This window comes from Papaver somniferum, chromosome 3 (assembly GCF_003573695.1).
Source record: "Papaver somniferum cultivar HN1 chromosome 3, ASM357369v1, whole genome shotgun sequence".
In the NCBI taxonomy this organism is placed as follows: Eukaryota; Viridiplantae; Streptophyta; class Magnoliopsida; order Ranunculales; family Papaveraceae; genus Papaver; species Papaver somniferum.
In genome coordinates this window covers 9,708,586-9,727,861 of record NC_039360.1, presented here as the reverse complement: position 1 = coordinate 9,727,861, position 19,276 = coordinate 9,708,586, and the positions used below count along the sequence as shown (strand labels likewise).

The 19,276-nt window shown below is 37.6% G+C and overlaps 1 protein-coding gene and 1 pseudogene across 1 annotated transcript; both read right to left on the bottom strand.

Moving 5' to 3' along the window:
• Window positions 1–337: 337 nt before the first annotated feature.
• Window positions 338–8,996, bottom strand: LOC113355282 (protease Do-like 7). The gene is made up of 24 exons (XM_026598109.1): window positions 8,385–8,996; window positions 8,182–8,252; window positions 7,923–8,057; window positions 7,496–7,554; window positions 7,351–7,387; window positions 7,091–7,219; window positions 6,672–6,761; window positions 6,418–6,483; window positions 6,199–6,255; window positions 6,014–6,079; window positions 5,741–5,848; window positions 5,459–5,539; window positions 5,124–5,173; window positions 4,655–4,820; window positions 3,897–4,379; window positions 3,326–3,508; window positions 3,145–3,250; window positions 2,501–2,674; window positions 2,333–2,409; window positions 2,041–2,241; window positions 1,592–1,807; window positions 1,271–1,428; window positions 1,042–1,153; window positions 338–746 (listed from the first exon to the last, which is right to left on the bottom strand). Exons 1-24 carry the CDS (start codon window positions 8,593–8,595, stop codon window positions 570–572), a joined length of 3,213 nt encoding a protein of 1,070 aa, XP_026453894.1. The 5' UTR covers window positions 8,596–8,996; the 3' UTR covers window positions 338–569.
• A 352-nt stretch (window positions 8,997–9,348) lies between these two features.
• On the bottom strand, window positions 9,349–17,644 carry LOC113355283 (annotated as a pseudogene).
• Window positions 17,645–19,276: the final 1,632 nt, after the last annotated feature.

The window sequence follows — 19,276 nt, the reverse complement described above, 5'->3', positions numbered from 1 at the left end:
AATTAGAAGTAATGGGCTGTGGAAAAATACTTATGGACAGGTTTGTTAACAAAAGATTGATTAATCGACGATGAAAATTCAATAAATCGACGACGGTGAAAATTTGATGATTTTGATTAGATTTGTATATGATCAGGTTTAGATGATCATAAATTGATGAAGCAGAGAAGAAGAAAAATTATAGAATAGTGGAAGAAGAAGTTATATATTAGTTATAATTTTAATTAGGTTAAAAGGCTAGTCATCTCCACCTTTTAGGACACCCTTGATAACTATAGGGAATGTGACCTAATGGAATCATGGTCCCCAAAAAAGAAAAAAAATGGTGCCCACAAAATCGTTCCAAAATATACTGTGTTCTAAAATGACAAAGCCCCTTCTTCTTTAATCGGGAGTGTCTATTCCAATTCGTACAATAAGCCATTGTACAAATGAATATAAGCTGGTAATTTGATTCAGGTGTACATCATGTTCTCAAGTTACTAGACTAGCGAAACGTACACTATTTTGTATCGAACTACGTAAAAAATATTAAATAATTTGTATTGAACTTTGTCAAAAAGATCAGATCAGTGTACACTTGTATCTAGTGACTTGATGATACCACGACGCCACATTGCTGTCTCCATATCAAATTTCAGTTCCCATGTAGGCCAATAATATAAGTCCTGCTTAAGGTTGTGCACTTCAGGATTCCCATTTAAGGTCATCGTCCTGATACGAACAAACTCCCCGTGCTCCAGTCCCTGTATGTTTATTAAAGTTATATAACCAAAAATCCCATGTACACATGATAAAAGAAGAAAAAAAACGAGAGAAAAAAACTATCATTACAGGATCCGTTAACAGGGAAAATAAACACCAAGATCCATACTCGATAACCAGAATTCTGAGGTATTTATGCCATGGTTAGAACTTTTTTTAGTCGTTTTCTCAAGCTATTAAATAAGGGGAGTAGATATGGAGACCAGGAGAAGAGCTTCTATAAGCACAAATTAACTCTACATTATATCATACGCAGGATGCTAAACTGGAACGCACCTTTATCACTTCGACAAAAGAATCCAGATCAGGAGTGAGTTTTTCGTTAACTTCGACTATCCAGCTGGTGGCCTTGAGACCATATCTACGTGCTGGACTTCCATAAAAATATCTATAGAAAACGGTGACAATTCATTAGAATAAGTAAAAGGGACTTACCCTTACACTTAAGCTTTTCGGGCATAATAAAACCAAGGAGATTAAGACAGTCAAACTGATGAACTCTTACCCAGACACATACACACACTGTCCTTCTTCTGGAAGCAATCCAAGTGCGCGAACTGCTGGGTGAGGTTCTTGAACAACACATCCACACCAGTTCACCATTTGCGTAGTGCCATTGCCATCTCTTACATCAGTCCCCACAATAACCTCAATTTCTTGTCCCTGCCAAAATTTAATATTACCAAACATGTAAATTAACTCCTTTAACTATTTTTTTTTACACTTGCTCAATGAGGAAAAGCATACAATCAGAAGACCAGGTTAAGTGTTTTACTCTAATTTATGTTAAGATATATACCATAGCAGGAAATCTGCTTGCACTCACCTTCCGGAAAATCGTCATACTAAGTGTACCGTCGATCTCTTCTGATACATCCAATCCTTGGCAAGCCTTTTCTATGTCCCGGAAACATGTAATAAGCTCTTTATTGATTGCTAGGACCATGTCATTAGTTTCCAATGTTTTTCCAGCTTCTGATCCAGCCAAACAACCTTTAACGCGTAAAACTTGACGCCTTATTGGATCTTTCTTCACAAGATCCTGTGACATGAAGGGTTATCTAAGGAGCATAAATAATGGCGTGAGCCAAAAAAAAATCACTAAATGAGTATTTAATCTAGAAAGCAATTCAAATAAGCTCCTGCAGAAAGGCTCCAAAACATTTAAAAAAAAAAGACATTGATGCGCCGACTTATTATGTGCTTTTGCCAACTCCTAACACTTTGCTAATAACGAAAGACCAAGGAAAAAGATATCAAGAAGAAGATCTTTACTTGAACCCAACTGTCACTCAATCCAAAACTTCTAGCTTCGGAAGGTAAAATCCCATACAGTTCAGCATCTAAAATTCTAAGAAGAGGTATTGGCCTTTGGATGCCATTTATGAATCGGAGTTTTCCCCTTTCAAGGCGAGTAATTTTGTCAAGAACTTCACTGACTGCATAAATTGGAATTCCTCGCACATCAAACTTCATCTGCATCGAAATGCTTACATTACAAAGTTGTTGCAAAAGAAGAAACAAGATTATAAGATTCGATGAAGAAAAAGAAATCAATACAACTAACCAGAGAAAATCTTCCCCAGATTGCTTGAACAAATCCACGCTCATCAGAGAGCACACCCGAAAATGACTCACCGAAATCTAAGCCAAACCAAAATATTCAGTAACAAAAAATGCATGAGATCTTATATGTTTAGGATCTAGTCAACGAGGTAAAAATATTGAAAAGTACCAGTATCAAGTTCAATCACTTCCATATTGGTCGCCATGTACATTGGCCAGCCTTCATATGAGTCGTCCTCCAATGCAGCAGAAGGATCAACAACAATTGATTTCCTTGATTTTGCTCGCAAGCTGTTGGTCAAACCCACGAGGAACACCGAATCGCCTCGCAGCAAACCAGGTTCTATCAACGGAATGAAAAAAGAGCACAAAGCTGATATGTTAGAGATAGACATACTTAAGTTATTATGTGCACCACACATGCTTATTGGCATGGTCCAAATTTTGGTTATCTGTAATATATTTCTCTTGCCCGTGACGTATTTCTACTTCTAATAGGCACATACTAGCAAAGCTCAATTTGGCAACCTCTATTTAAACAGTTAGGCTGGTAAAAGTACAAGGGAATGATTACAGCAGTGTTATTAAAGGTTTATACTGCATTCAGATGACAGACAGTTTCATGCCTAAAATATATTTAGCATTGAGTAGTTACATTTCAAAATTAACGCATCTAAATATAGTAGGCAGATAATCGAAGCTACAACCATCTTGCACTACTTGTCTTCAACCAATTTCATTCTATACCCAATGAGGAATATATTAAACCGACCAATAGAAAACTGTTGGTCTCTGTAGACAAAATCTGATTACCAGATAAAAGTGTAGCAGCCCGAACAGCTGAGGCACCTGCAACACCTAGAGAAGAAGGATCATATGCAACGAACGCATAATTGTGAACAGGGTGGAGGAAAATAACCTGCACCAACAAAGATGATTCATGATTGTGACCAGTGGTACCAGATTGACTTCCAGGATTTCAGCAATAAATTACCTCGCCAGGAATTTTTATGTGAGATGCAGCAAATGAGAGCATCACATCACAGCAAGATACGACAACTGTGCTTCTGTCAACAACTACCAAACCCATGCTTTGGGAGTGATATACAATAACACCAGTTCCAGAAAAGTCTTGTGAGTACACCCCATCAACCTGACACGGTTGTGGAACATGAACCTGCAATAAGAGATAAAAAAGAAAAGAAAAAAAACATGAAGTCAAGGGACATGCCACTATAATATAATATCACACAACATGCGAAATACACAAAGGATGAAAAAATCAAGAACGGGGACTTATCCAGGGAAAGATTTGTAGGTAATTACAATATCCATCAAATATGGATACGATGGGTACTATTGGGCTTTAGTTGGATATTCACTTTAAGGATAATGACCATGTATTCGTGTTCTTCCTTCGGGTTCTTTTCAATAATATGTTGACATTTATATCAAGAAAAAACAACTGATGGATACCAGTGATATGAATCAGCTTTCTCTACCAGATAAACAAGATACACGGAGATGATAATTATCTACTTTCCAGAATAATGTAACTGACTTACTTCACACATGACAAGAGTCGGCTCTAATACTCGTTCAGCAACTGAAGCATAAGCAGCTATACCTCCTCGGTCACCTAATTTCCCAGTATTGTTTAGCTCTCTTATGTCTGTCAACCTTTCATCTGCAGGTTCGTGTATGGCGTGGTCTGATAACACAATTTCCTTAATAGATGCATCATCCTCCAGATATTGCTTCGTTGTTCCAACATTGGATTCTCCAAGAGAGTGTATCCCCCCAACAAAAGGTTCATCTGTCCGATGTATGATTGCATCTTTAGCTCTAGGTTCTAATGTGCCAACCTCACTTATGGTCAACAAACTAGTTTTAGATGGTGGGTCATTTTTGTAGCAGTGGCTTGAAGATAAAAACTTCGATGCATGAGGAAATGCAGGCCTTGCAGTCCATAAGCCAGTACTATCATCGCGAGTATATATCTGAGGAGGGCCATACCATTCATGCCGGCCAACAGTGACTAAGACTGACTGCAAAACCCGGGAAACATAACTGGAAAAAGTAAGACATTAACTCACAAGCAATCATAAAAGATAGACACTTCGTTACCAAATACTATATAAATGGAACGTAATTCTATCAAAAAATGTCTGTTTCATGACTTAATTACAGGGAGTCAGGGGCCCCCTTGTTAAATGCTTGCGCGTGCAATGACACGCTAGCTTGGGGACTAAAACACTTGCTTTCACATGTAAATTCACAAGTGGTTCACAAATATACATCATTGTGTAAGTGCAAAATGTACCTTGCTGCGACGGCGATCCAAGTGGCTTATATATTCCAAAGGCACTCGAGCACCTGTAGACAGCTCAGATAACACAGCTATTAGGTCATCCATCTGCGATATCTCTTTCTCCGCAAATTTCTTTATTATGGCATGACGAGGAACAGCAGCTCTAGAAAGCATGTATCTGAAATTTGGAATGCAACAGTTGGAAACAATAATACACGTACTACCTACTGCAGTTTGTTGGTGATATACAACATTGATATTATACATAAACTTAGAAGTTCTTGAAAGTAAAACATATTTTTTCTCTAGATTCCTCTATGGAAGGTGAAAAAGAAACCTACAAAGCATAATACTGAATTAGTTAGAGATATTAAAGTAGAGTTAAACGGTACTGCAACAGGTTTCATCAACACTATCAACTTTCAATATATGGCAGAGGAGATGCAGATTACTATAACAAATTAAATTAAAGTAGACTTACCCTGGTTTAGCAACATACAGAACACCACATTTGAAACGGAAATTTCTAGCCTGAATAAAGAACAAGAACGCAAAGAAATTAGATAGCTTGTAAAATCAGATTACACATAAAAAGCGAGCATTCACATTTATCACACAACTAAGACATTCATATTTGTTTGATGTGGTCCCTCATACATTTGATCCATGATGTAACACTCCAATTAAACTCTGGTATTGAGAGCACATCTTTAGCTATGAAAGAAGTGGATATTAAAATTTCCTAATATGTGCATTTTAATATGATCCCAATAAGACAATACCACATGATTTCTTACATTACAAATCGAAACTCACCTGTTGGTAGGAAAGAGTATGGATTACTGCACCACTTACTTCCAAGAAGGAATTCGGGGTTATGGAATGCAAATCTTGAACCTAGACAACCAACAGAAAACACATCAAAGACTCTTGGCACGGAATTAAGTATTTTTTTTTATCAAATAGTCACATTATGTTTTTTGCATTTCACACATAATAAGTATTATCTAGTATTAACGAATGCAGATGTCCAATTTGAGGTTATGCGTAAGAAGCTAAAAATCTAACATAAGCAAGGAAACGCTTCTGCCAAATTACCAGTAAATTTACAGTTACCGAAATGTCACCCCTTTGAATGAACAGATCGATCTTCTGGTCCACGCTATCATCGAGTATAGTTTCCAAATTCAAGAATTGAGTAATGACCTGTACCAAATAAATATGATTCTTAAAGTAATAGCATATCGCTTTTACAATTCTGATTTCCTTATTTGTATTTTACTGTTTCTAATCAAGCACAATTTAAATCGTTTAAGTTACGAATTCTCATGCTAGTGGTTTGAATGATTATGTGAGATATTTCAACATTACCACTCCATTCACTCGAACAAGAATATCACCCGGCTCCAACTGTTTATGGGCTGGGCCATCCGGTACCTGCAACATATAATCGCATCGCCTTAGAAACCTCTATCTACGAACTTTATCATTAAGCATGCAAAGTCAAATAGGTAACTAAAAACCAAATGCGCAAAGTTCAAAAATGAAGTTCTCACCAAAGACTCAACAACAAGCATTCCTGTCTCACCAGCTGGTGATGCATGCCTAACCATCTAGTCAAGCCAGGTCAGAATTAAGTAAGTTTGCCTAACAAGAAAAACCACAGAAAAAACTCCAAGTAGTGTTTAATTACAAGAATTATTGAAACTACCTGAAGGTTCCAACAACAAACAGAAACCACACAACAAAATTAATGAAAAGAAAAGAAAGGGCACCTGTTCGGTATCACTTTTGAGTCCAAATTTACGTGTCTCATTAAAGCCCTTATGAAGAAACGTTACCTACAAAGTAAATGAGAAAATAATTGTTTCAGTAGGAAAGAATAGTATTTTGAATTGTCAATCATTTCTTCCGCTGAAGTAAGCAAATTATTTGCAAAAATGATTTCCCAGTCTACCCATACAACAATGTAGACATTTTGATTACAACAATAACTAGGGACGTGGTGATTGAAGCTGAACCAACTGACCTGAAGCGTACCACGAGGAATAGTTACAGCCTTCCATCCACATCCAGACGAGTCTTTACTCTTCTGGATAAAATTTAATGCCCTAACAACCTGTAATGTAATATAAACGATCGAAATACACGAGGCACAGTAAGCTACCTCATGTCATATAATCTATAACACCCCTAGCTATAATATATACATATTCTGGAAATCTTCTACCGCCAATCTTTCAACAACACAAGACCTATAGAGCCTCATTATACTTTTATGTTCTCTTCCAGTAGAGATCTTGTTAAGTTTGTTTGAGGTCTGAAAACACATGACCCTTCAAAACCCTCTACCACAAAATAAAGATGTTGCATCGCTCATGGATAATTCAATAACAAGGCCCTCAATATATTAATTTAACATACGATGAAACGAACTTTAAAACATACTCGCTCTAAAGGAAGAAAATATGCAGTAGCAGATTCATTTTGCTTTCCTCCAGCATTCATAGCTACTGCTCTTCCTTGCAAATCGACTATTGGGGAACCACTTGAACCACCCTTTGTACCAGATGCAGCCTGTAAAGTAAAGAGAGGAACAACCAAAGCGTAACAACTGATAAGCAAAATTTGGGCTCGACAAATAACGGTTTTTGACAAGTCCTAAAACCAACATCACAATGCAGAAGTCTTAACACTAGGCCGCTTACTTGCATGTAGAACGTATTGAAATCATTGTAACCATCACTGCACAAAAGTACAATTTCCACAGCATGTTAACAATAATATAACACAAATTTTTCTAACTTCAAGTTTCATTTATCAATACGGCAACTATAACAATGAACCACATACCTTCTGTACTTGGGTGAATCCCTATCCAGACGAGCTATTGTTCCAGCCTGAATTGAAACCTAAAAATGTATTCAATTACTCATTAATAAATTGCCAAATTGGTTGTATAAGCAGCATAGACATTTGTAAGGAAAAGGTGTTATGTAGGAATCTCTTGAGCTGACTATGAGCAGTCATTGCAATACTGCTAAAGGCTCAACCATGTAATTAGATATAGAGAATGAACTATAATACAGTACAACAGCATTCAACTTTTTATCCTAACTTGTTAACGTGCAACTGCTGCTAATTTTCCCAAGATGCAGACAAATACACCTTTACTTGCCTGTTCTCCAAAGTTCCGAAAAGGTAGCTTACTCTCCCTAGTGATGCACACAAGAATAAGTTCTTTGGAAGCAGAAATAGACAGATATGACTTAGAGAGTACCTTTTCACCACTATCATTACCCACAACCCTAATTTCTAGTCCTACAGAAGCAACTTCAGGTGCTAGAGGAATCTCCTCGTAGCTCAGAAATTTCACGGCTTCGGGATCATACCGAAAGAAACCAAAATCATGAACCTGGAAGAAAAATTATCTGCATTAGTCTGATGCAATGACAACTTAGTCTCATAATCAAAAACCATCCAAGTAGGATTATAAAACTAGAAAACTGTAATAACAATTATAATGATGGGACACTTACTGGATCTCTGTAAATAGGATAAACCGGAATTTCTTCCATGTTAACAAACATAGCTTCAACAACAACAGGGCCTACAAAGTCCAAACAAAAACAGCATAATCTAATAAACAAGCTGTGAAACCACATAAATGAACACCTGGAAGATGTAATAACTTTGGTGATTTGGAAATGAAAATGAAGAGCAAATTCAAGCAGTGTAGTACCAGGTTTGACGACATGACGATTCGTAAGTATAATTCCTCGTTTCTTGTCGACAACGAACCCTGTCGCAGTCGACTCACCCTCCAATTCAGTATCGAATGCTTTACAAGTTGTAACTCTTAAAACCACCACAGCAGGTATCACTTTCTCTACTGCTTTTTTCCAATCATCGGCACTTACAGAAGCAAAATTCTCTTCCACACATGACCCCATTTTACTTGTCTCAACTCAGAAAATCAAGTTCAAATCAGAAATTAACCACCTCCAGTGTTGAAGTTAGCTCTCTGATTGTGGAATTGAGAGCAGCAGAAATTGAAATTGAAGCAACTAAGAAGAGAGACTGAAATAATTGGAGGTGAAAATTATGAAAAAATCATGAAATTTACATGTGAATGAGTTTGTTGTTGGTGTGACTGCTGAGAAAATTATGACAAAAGAAAATCAGTCAATTTCAGTACAAGATTCTTCGCAATAATAATTCAAATTTTGCAAGATAAAGAGACAGAAATTTTGGAAAGAGAATGGCTTCACTGTGAGCAGAAGAAGAAGAAAAAATAAAAGTAGAAGCCATGACAAGGAGAGGAGACCGACCACCATGACAATGAAAGACATACTAGTATTATTGACGGAGACTGACTAGGATCGAGATTCGGAGGGAAAAAGAAAGAAGCTGAATGATTTTTGTTTTGTTTCTTTTCTCGTGTGTTGGATTCTGGTTGGTGGGCTGGTGGCCCGTGTAGGACCATCCAAACAACTACCCCCACTGTGTGTGTGTGTGGTGGGAATTGTTCTGTGTTTGCTCGACATTTTTTTTCTTTTTCTTTTGTTTCGTTGCGACGACTTGAACCCGGGGGTCTGCAGGTCTAGCGGTTCAGTACTTCAAAAAGCAACGGAGGCCGAGTCCAGTAGTGGTCCTCTCTCGACTTTTAACTTCAGGATTCACGTCATCATGAAATGGTGTGCTTGCAAAATTTCAACCCTTCTACATGCACTTCATAATTTACTGGTAAAGCTCCTGGAGTAAAGTTTGTTGAACTAATTGTGCATACATTTCCCTTGACATTTTTAATAGAAACCCTAACAATCTCTTCACTAGTTCCACCACTTGGAAATTTCTCACTTAAAGTGAATGTTGCTGTTACTGGTTCTCAAAGTAATGCTAACACATCTCATTGCCTTTCTTATACAAGATAAAAAGATCACAAAATGAAATTTAGCCTTTCCCATCAGAGTTTCGATTCAAAAGAAAATCATTGTTTTCTTTCTTATAGCAGTGCAGTAACTCTTACCCAGATACATACACACATCGCCTTCTTCGGGAAGAAATCCGAGTGCACGAACTGCAGCGTGAGGTTCCTGAACAATACATCCACACCAGTTCACAAATCGTGTGGTGCCGTTCCCATCTCTTACATCAGTCCCCACAATAACCTCAATTATTTGTCCCTGCCAGAAAATAGAAGCAAATATGTAAGTTGACTCCTTAAACTATCCTTGCCTCGCACTTACCTCAAATAAGGAAAGCATACAACCAGAAGATGGGAGCAGGATCAGGTTAAGTGTTTTACTCTTATTTATGTTAAGATACATAACATAGCAGAAAATCTGCCAATACTCACCTTCCGGAAAATCGTCATACTAAGTGTGCCATGGCTCTCTTCAGACACATCTAATCCTTGGCAAGCCTTTTCTACGTCCCGGAAACAAGTAACGAGCTCTTTGTTGATTCTTAGGACCATGTCATTAGTTTCTAACTTTTTTGCAGCTTCTGATCCAACCAAACAACCTTTAACACATAAAACTTGACGCCTTATTGGATCTTTCTTCAAAGATCCTGTGCACATAAAGGGTTGTCTCAGAAGCACAAATAATGAGCTGAGCCAAAAAAGCATGTAGAACTAGACAAACTCCTAACACTTAGATAAGAACGAAATACCTAGGAAAAAGATATCAAGAAGAAGATCTCTACCTGGACCCAACTGTCACTCGATCCAAAACTGCTAGCTTCGGAAGGTAAAATCCCGCACAGTTCAGCATCTAAAATTCTAAAACGCATTGGCCTTGTGATGCCATTTATGAATCGGAGTTGTCCCCTTTCACCGCGAGTAATCATATCAAGAACTTCACTGACTGCATAATTGGAATTCCTCGCACACCAAACTTCATCTGCTCGAAATGCTTACATTACAATGTTGTTGCGAAAGGATAAAGAAAATTATAAGATTAGGTGAAGCAAAAGAAATCGATAAAACTAACCTGAGAAAATCTTCCCCAAATTGCTTGAACAAATCCACGCTCATCAGAGAGCAAGCCCGAAAATGACCCACCGAAATCTAAGGCAAACAAAATTATGAATGATGTAGTAGTCAGTATTGGAAAATGCATGAGATTTTATACGATTAGGATCTAGTCAATGTGGTAAAAAGATAGAAAGTACCAGAATCAAGTTCAATCACTTCCATATTGGTTGCCATGTACTCTGGCCAGTTTTTATACGAGTTGTGCTGCAAAGCAGCACAAGGATCAACAACATTTGATTTCCTTGATTTTGCTCGCAGACTTTTGGTCAAACCCACAAGGAACACTGAATCCCCTCGTAGTAAAGCAGGTTCTGTCACCGGGATGAAAAAAGAGCAATAGCTGATATATTAGAGATAAAAAATACTATAAATTATTATGTGCCACATGCTTATGAACATGGTCCAAATTTCGGTTGTCTGTAATATTTTTGTCTTGCCCCGACGTATTTCTACTTCTATCAGGCACATACTAGCAGATCTCAATTTGTCAACCTCTCTCCGAACAACTAGGCCAACAGAAGCTTAATTGATGACAAGGGAATGATTACAGCAGCATTGTTAAAGGTTTGTACCGCATTTTGCTGACGAACAGTGTCATATCTACAATAAATTTAGCACATGTATATTTACATCAACTAAATATAGTAGGCAGAGAATCTAAGCTACAACCATCTTCCATTAGTTGTCTTCTACCAATTTCATTCTATACTCGGTGAGGAATATTTTTAACCAATAGACAATAACTTATTGGGCTCCGTGGACAAACTCAGATTACCAGATAAAAGTTCGGCAGAGCGAACAGCTGAGGCTCCTGCAACACCTAGTAAAGAAGGATCATATGCAACGAAAGCATAATTGTGAACAGGGTGGAGGAAAACAACCTGCATCAAAAAAGATGTATCATGACCATGACCAGTGGTACCAGATTCAATACCATTATTTCAGCAATAAATTACCTCGCCGGGAATTTTCATGTGAGATGCAGCAAATGAGAGCATTACATCACAGCAAGATACCGAAACTGTATATTTGTCAACAACAACCAAACCCATGCTTTGGGAATGATATACAATAACACCAGTTCCGGAAAAGTTTTGTGAGCACACCCCGTCAACCTGACACGATGGTGGAACATGGACCTGCAAATTTAGTATTCTACCCAAATCAGCGCATTGCTATGTAATAAGCACAATTATATAACATAAGAATAGTAGCTAATCACATCCAAAGCTTTAATTTATACATCATACACAAAGGAAGAAAAAAATCAAGAACAAGGAAACACTTGTATGTACATTATAGTATCTATCCAGATATAGATGTGATGGATACTATTTAGAGTTAGTGGAATGTTCACTTTTAGCCGAGTGACCCTGTATTTTGAATAATATATTGACAATTTATATCTAGAGAAAAATAATGCATATGATGGATACCTGTGACTTGAATCAGATAAACAAGATACAGGAGACGATAACTATCTACTACCGAGAATAATGTAAGTGCCTTACCTCACCCATGACAAGTGTGGGCTCTAATACTCGTTCAGCAACTGAAGCATTAGCTGCTATACCCCCTCGATCACCTCTCCCAATGATGTCTGTCAACCTTTCCTCTGCAGGTTCGCGTATGCCGCAGTTCGATAACACAATGTCCTTGGTAGATGCATCATCCTCCAGGTGTTGCTTCTTTGTTCCAGCATTAGATTCTCCTAGAGAGTGTACTTCTCCACCATCATGTTGATCAGTAGGCACACTTCTACAAAAACCATCTGTCATATCTTTGTTTGCAGCTTCAGCTCCAGGTTCTAACGTGCCAACCTCACGTGTAGTGAACAAATTAGTTTCAGATGGTGGGTCATTTCTGTAGCTGGCTTGAAGATAAAAACTTTGATGCAAGAGGCAATGCAGGTCTTGTTGTCCATAAGCCAGTACTATCATTGCGAGTATATATCTGAGGAGGGCCATACCACTCATGCCGATCTACCGTGACTAAAACAGACTGCAAACCCAGGAAACATAACTGGAAAAAGTAAGACTTCAGCTCACGAGCCATCATAAAAGACAATCAAATCATCACCAAATGCTATAATATATAAATGGAAAGTATTTTTAATCAACAAATGTCTGCTGCATGACTAAATTACTAGGACCCTCTCATTAAATGATTGCACGTGAATAACACATTAGGTTGGAGATTAAAACAGTTGCCACATAAGTAAACTCCCAATTTGTTCATAATATACATCATTGTGATACTACGACATGTACCTTGCTGCGATAGCGATCCGAGTAGGTTATATATTCCAAAGCCACTTGAGCACCCCTAGACAGCTCAGATAACACTGTTATTAGGTCATCCAGCTGCAATATCTTTCCCCGCAAATTTCTTTATTATGGCATGCCGAGGAACAGCCTCTTTGGAAAGCATGTATCTGAAATTTTAAAATGCAACAATCAATGGAACAGTTAGAAACAATAAGATACATAAGCCTTACTGCAGCTTGCTGGTAATATACGACTTTCATATTAGCCATAAAATTAAAAATTCTAGAAAGTAGGAATGTTTGGTTCTAGAAAGAGTAATACTAAACTAGTTACAGAAATTAAAGTAGAGTTAACCGGTAATGCAACGGATTTCTTCAACACTATAAACATTCAAAATCAGACAGAGCAGATGTAGATAAATTCAACAAATTAAATTAAAGCTGACTTACCCTGGTTTAGCAACATACACAACACCACATTTGAATCGGAAATTTCTAGCCTGAGTTAAGAACATACACGAATTACATAGCTTATAAAATCAGATTACATATGAAAAACAAGCATTTATTACACAACTGAGATATTCTTTGATATGGTCCTTCAGACATTTCACCCATGATACAACACCGAATTAAACTTTGTATTGAAAAGCTACAACTTCTTTAGCTACGAAGGAAGTGGATATTAAAATTTCAAAATACGTGCACTTTAATATGATCCCAGTGGGACAATACCATAATTATTACAAGTCGGAACTCACCTGTTGGTAAGAAAGCGCATGGATTACTGCATCACTTACTTCCAAGAAGGAATTCGGTGTTATGGAATGTAAATCTTGAACCTAGACAGCCAGCACAAAAACACATCAACGATTCTTGGCACGGAGTTCAGTATTTTTGTTCAAATAGTCGCATCACAAGTTTTTTGCATTTCACACATCTAATTACTATGGACAGATGGGACTTTGGATATAAATGAAAACCTATTAGTATTGTCTGGTATTAATGAATGCAAATGGCCAATTTGAAGTTTATGCGTAAGAAGCTCAAAAATAAAATGTGCCAAAGTACAACAGAACAAGCAAGGAAGCACTTCTGCCAAATTACCAATAAATTTACAGTTAGCGGAATGTCACCCCTTTGAATAAACAAATCGATATTCTGGTCCACGCTATCATCGAGTACAGTCTCCAAATTCAGAAATCGAGTGATGACCTATACCGGAAAAAACATGTATCAAAATAAACATGATTCTCAGAATTCTTCATTTCTTATGTTACTGTTTCTAATCAAACACAACTAAAAAAACGTCTGTGCTAGTGGTTTGAATGATTAAATAAGATACTATATGTTTTCAGCATTACCTCTCCATTCACTCGAACAAGAATATCACCCGGCTGCAACTGTTTATCGGCTGGGCCATCTGGTACCTGCAGTGTAACCAAATCGCCTTAGAGACAAATTTTTATCATTAAGTATGCCAAATCAGTTAGGTAACTAAAAATCAAATGAGCAAAGTCAAATATGAAGTCCTCACCAAAGAATCAACAACAAGCATTCCAGTCTCACCAGCAGGTGATAAATTCCTAACCATCTAGTCATGCAAGGGCAGAAATAAGTAAGTTTGCCTGAACAAGAAAACCGCAAAAAAAACTACAAGTCGTTTTTATTTACTAGAAATATTCTAACTACCTAAAGCATCCAACAACAAACAGAAACCACAAATCAAAATAAACAAAAAGAAAGAAAAGGCACCTGTTCTGTGTCACGTTTGAGTCCAAGTTTGCGTGTCTCATTAAAACCTTTATGAACAAATGTTGCCTAAAAAGTAAATTACAAAATAATTGCTTCAGTAGGAAAGAATAGTATATTGAGTTGTCCTTTATCTCTTATGCTGAAGTAAATGATTTCCCAGACCAGCCATACAACAATGTAGAACTTTTCATCGGCGCAGTAATAGTGGAGTTCAACCGACTGTTGAAGTATACCTCGAGGAATAGACATTACCTCCCATCCACATCCAGATGAAATTTAACGCCCTAACAACCTGTTATGTAAATAAATTTAACGCCCTAACAACCTGTTATGGATAAAATTTAACGCCCTAACAACCTGTTATGTAAATAAATGATTGAAATGCATGAGCACAATAAGCTAACTCTAGTAGTCATACATCTATTACATCCCTAGCTATAATATACACAAAACTTCCGAGGCCTTTTATCACCAATCATCAACAACATAAGACCTAGAGGGGCTCGTTATACTTTTACTTTTACTCTTCCAACAGAGATTTTATTGCGGTCTTAAAACATATGACCTCTAAGAACACTACCACAAAATAACAATAATGAATCACTGAAGGAGGCACCTTCATATGTCGAGCCAAAAGTAGATCAAGATAAACAAGCAGCCAGCGACGGAAGCAGGATTTGAAGTCTAGGTGGGCTAAATTAGCACTATGGGCTAAACACTAAATTCTTAGGGGGGCTATCATTATTTTTTCCAAAAAATACACATGAAAAAATGACTTTTGGGTGATTTTCTGAGATTTGGGGGTGGCTGGAGCACCCCTAAGCCACCCCTCAGTACCGTCCCTGCAAGCAGCAAACTACGTTTCATCTAACACAAAGTTGAAATTTGATAAAACATACTCGCTCTAATGGAAGAAAAAATGCTGTAGCAGATTCGTCTTGACTTCCTCCAGCATTCATAGCCACTGCTCTTCCTTGCCAATCCACGACTGGGGAACCACTTGAGCCGCTCTTTGTCCCAGATGCAGCCTGTAAAGTAAAGAGAGGAGAACAACCAAATCATAACGACAGATTAACAAAAATGAAGCTCGACAAATAATGGGTTTTGACAAGTCCTAAAACCCTAATACAATGCATAAGTCGCTTACTTGCATGTAGAACGTGTTGAAGTCATTGTACCCTTCACTGCACAAATGTACAATGTCCACAACATGTTAACAAATATGTAATACAGCGTTCAAATTTTAGTTATCAACACGGCAACTATAACAATGAACCACGTACTCTGTGTACTCAGGTGAATCCCTATCCAAACGAGCTATTGTTCTTGCCAAAATTGAAACCTGGAAATGTACTCATCAATAAAATTGCTAAAGAAAAAGGTGTTATGTAGAAATCTCTTGAGCTGACTATTAGCAGCAGCACTATTGATGCCAATTAAAGGCCAACAAAAAAGATAGAAGCATGTAAACAAAGAAATAGAGGAAAAACTACGATACAGCAACATTCAACTTTTCTCTAACTTCTTAACATGCAACAGCAGCTAATCTTCTTGCGGTGGACACAAATATACCTAAATTGTTCAAAACTTATTTTCTGTAGTCCAAAGTTCCAAAAAGGTGACCCGCTCTCCCTTGTGATGCACACAAGAGTGAGCTCTTTTTAGTAGAAACAGACAGATGCACTTGACTTAGAGAGAGTACCTGTTCACCCCTATCATTACCCACAACTCTAATCTCTAGTCCTACTGAAGCAGCTTCAGGTGCTAGAGGAATTTCCTCATAGTTCAGAAATTGCAAGGCTCCGGGATCATATCGAAAGAAACCAAAATCATGGACCTAGAAGAAAAATTATCCGCATTAGTCTGATGCAATTTCAACTTAGTCTCATACTCAAATACATAGTTCCTCTCTGTGATATGAATGATTACAAAACTAGAAAACTGTTAGAATGATAAGACAACTTACTGGATCTCTATAAAGAGGAAAAACTGGAATCTCTTCCATATTACTAAACATAGCTTCAGCAACAACAGGGCCTAGAAACATAAACAGCATAATCTAATAAACATGCTATGAATCGACATCAATGAACAACTGGAAAAGATCATATCATTAGTAAAACTCAGAGATTCAAGTAGTACCAGGTTTGACGACATGCCGATTAGTAAGAATAATCCCTCTTTTTTTGTCAACAATAAACCCTGTTGATGAAGCTGAACCCTCACATTCAGTATCAAATGCCCTACAAGTTATAACTCATAGAGCCACCACAGCTGGTATCACTTTGGCTAATAATGTGTTACTCCAATCATCAGCAGAAGCAAAATTTTCTTTAATTGACCCCATTTTTCACTTCTCTGAGTGTGTGAAAGGTGAACAAGAAGTTAGGTTGAAATCAGAAATTTCTTCTTTCTTCGAAGAGAGGAAAAGAAATGGAAATAATTGGAGGTGGAGTGTATCATGAGTTTGGTGTTAGTATAAGAGTACTGAAACCCTACAACTCTGACAAGATTCTGTCCCAACCAAAAATAATTTCTTCTTTCTTCAATTTTGAGACAGAAATTTGGAAAGACAAATGGGGTTTTGAATTTCACTCTGACGAGTAGCAGCCATGACAGGAGGTGGAGAGAAGAAAAGGTGGGTATCATGAGATTTGCGTGTACAATGGTTGTCAGAAAACTTCTGCAACATTCTGCCCAAATAATTCAATTTTGAGACAAAGAGAATTGGGGGGATTTCAACTTCACTCTGATGAGTACAAATAAAAGAAGCAGCAGCAGCAGCCATGACAACGAGATGAAACCACCACAACCAGTAAGTAAGAAATATGATGGGGATTCATTGATTATTGAACACATATTATTATTGTTTTGTTGATGGTAATAATTAGGTTCCTTGGTCGAAGAAAATGAAGGAAATGAGAATGAGGAATTGAGGATGAATCAGAGAAATTTATTTATTTTATTTTTATTCTATTTTTTGCCTTTATATATTTTTCTCTCTTTGCTAGATTTTTTCTCGGGGTAATTTTGTGCCTTTGCAAGACTTGAACCCGGGACCTCTCTGCTGGACTGTTTTGGTTACTCTGTTGGTTGAATGGGACGTTGTGGCAGTCGGCTAATGACGTGGTGATGTGACCAAGTACATAAAGGTGTGGAGTGGGTTCCAACAGCATCCACATGAGGCCTAGAAGGACTAGCAGCACTATGGTCTTCTAATCTAGCAGCTAGTTTGGCCATCCACGTCAGCTAGGGCAACCTTCTAAGTCTTATGGAATGGCTAATCTAGCAGCTAGATTAGAAGACTACGTCAGCGGGACCACCATCTAGCGTTGAACGGTTCAGCGCTGAGCGCTGTTTGGTTCAGCGCTTTAAATCTCAGCCGTTAGATCAGAAAATTTGCTCCCAGCGCTGAATGGTTCAGCGTGTTGGTTACTTTTTGAGCGTTGAACGGTTCATCTTTTGAAACTAGCTGCTAGTTGAACTACGAGCAAATGCTAGGAGAGAGAAGTAGCAGGTGCAGGTGTTAACATTTTTCTCACACTTATTTTTTGATTTGCAACACTTTTTGCCCAATCTAGCAGCTCAATCTGCCCATAAGGGGTTAGCCTTAAAGAGTACAGAGTGGGTCCGATTCTCGCCACTCTTTTTTCGTGTGAGAGGGATGGTGGACCAAAATGCTAAAATCATTTCCTTACCCAACATTGAGTCTCACAGGTACCACCCACGGTTGGGGTTTATGGCATCCCTAAAAGAAAGGGCTATGGAGTGAGGGTTCTCATTCAGTACGAATGAGTCTCACTGGATTTGATCTAATTAGGTGTTACTATGGAATGAGAACACCCACTCATTCATCAAAAATCATGCATACACTCATTGGAACGAATGAGTGAGCGAAAGTGGAGACTAAGCGGCTGAAAATCATCCTTTTGGAAAAGAAACACCTTGAGCGGCTAAAGATCTGCCTCTCAAGCATTTTTTAGCTTTTTTATTTATTTAAACTCTAAAAAACGGGTCCCACGCTAGTTTTATTAATAAAAAAACTTGAATACATCTAAAACGGCTAAAAATAAGTCGCTCATGTGATTTTTTTTTTTTAAAAGCGACTAATGATCAGCCTCTTAGTCTATTTTTTGTTCTTTCCATAGTGCAACAAACACTCTTTCACCTAGTCTCTCACTGGATTTGGTAGCGAATGAGTGCAAAACACACTCATTCCATTGTCCTTGCTCTAAGTGAGGGCAGGCAGCAGAAGTTCGAATTTCCACTTTATCATATCCAATCTCGAAAGTGGCTTCAACGTCTCTTTTGACTCTTAAAATATTAGGATCCTTTGCGTTCGAAAATGGGTATTAGAGGATAAAAATCAGAGAACACAGAAAAGAATATTGTAGTGTTGAATTTCAAGGCTATGTAATTGTTTTTAACAAATATTTTGTCTCTTCCCAAATATTTGGTGAGTATAATTGTTTCGGGATATATTGAAGCACTAACAACGTTGTTGGATTCAAGAGTTGTACTCCCTTGACACAACCAAGAACACAAAATAATTAGAATCTAATAATGCTTAGAG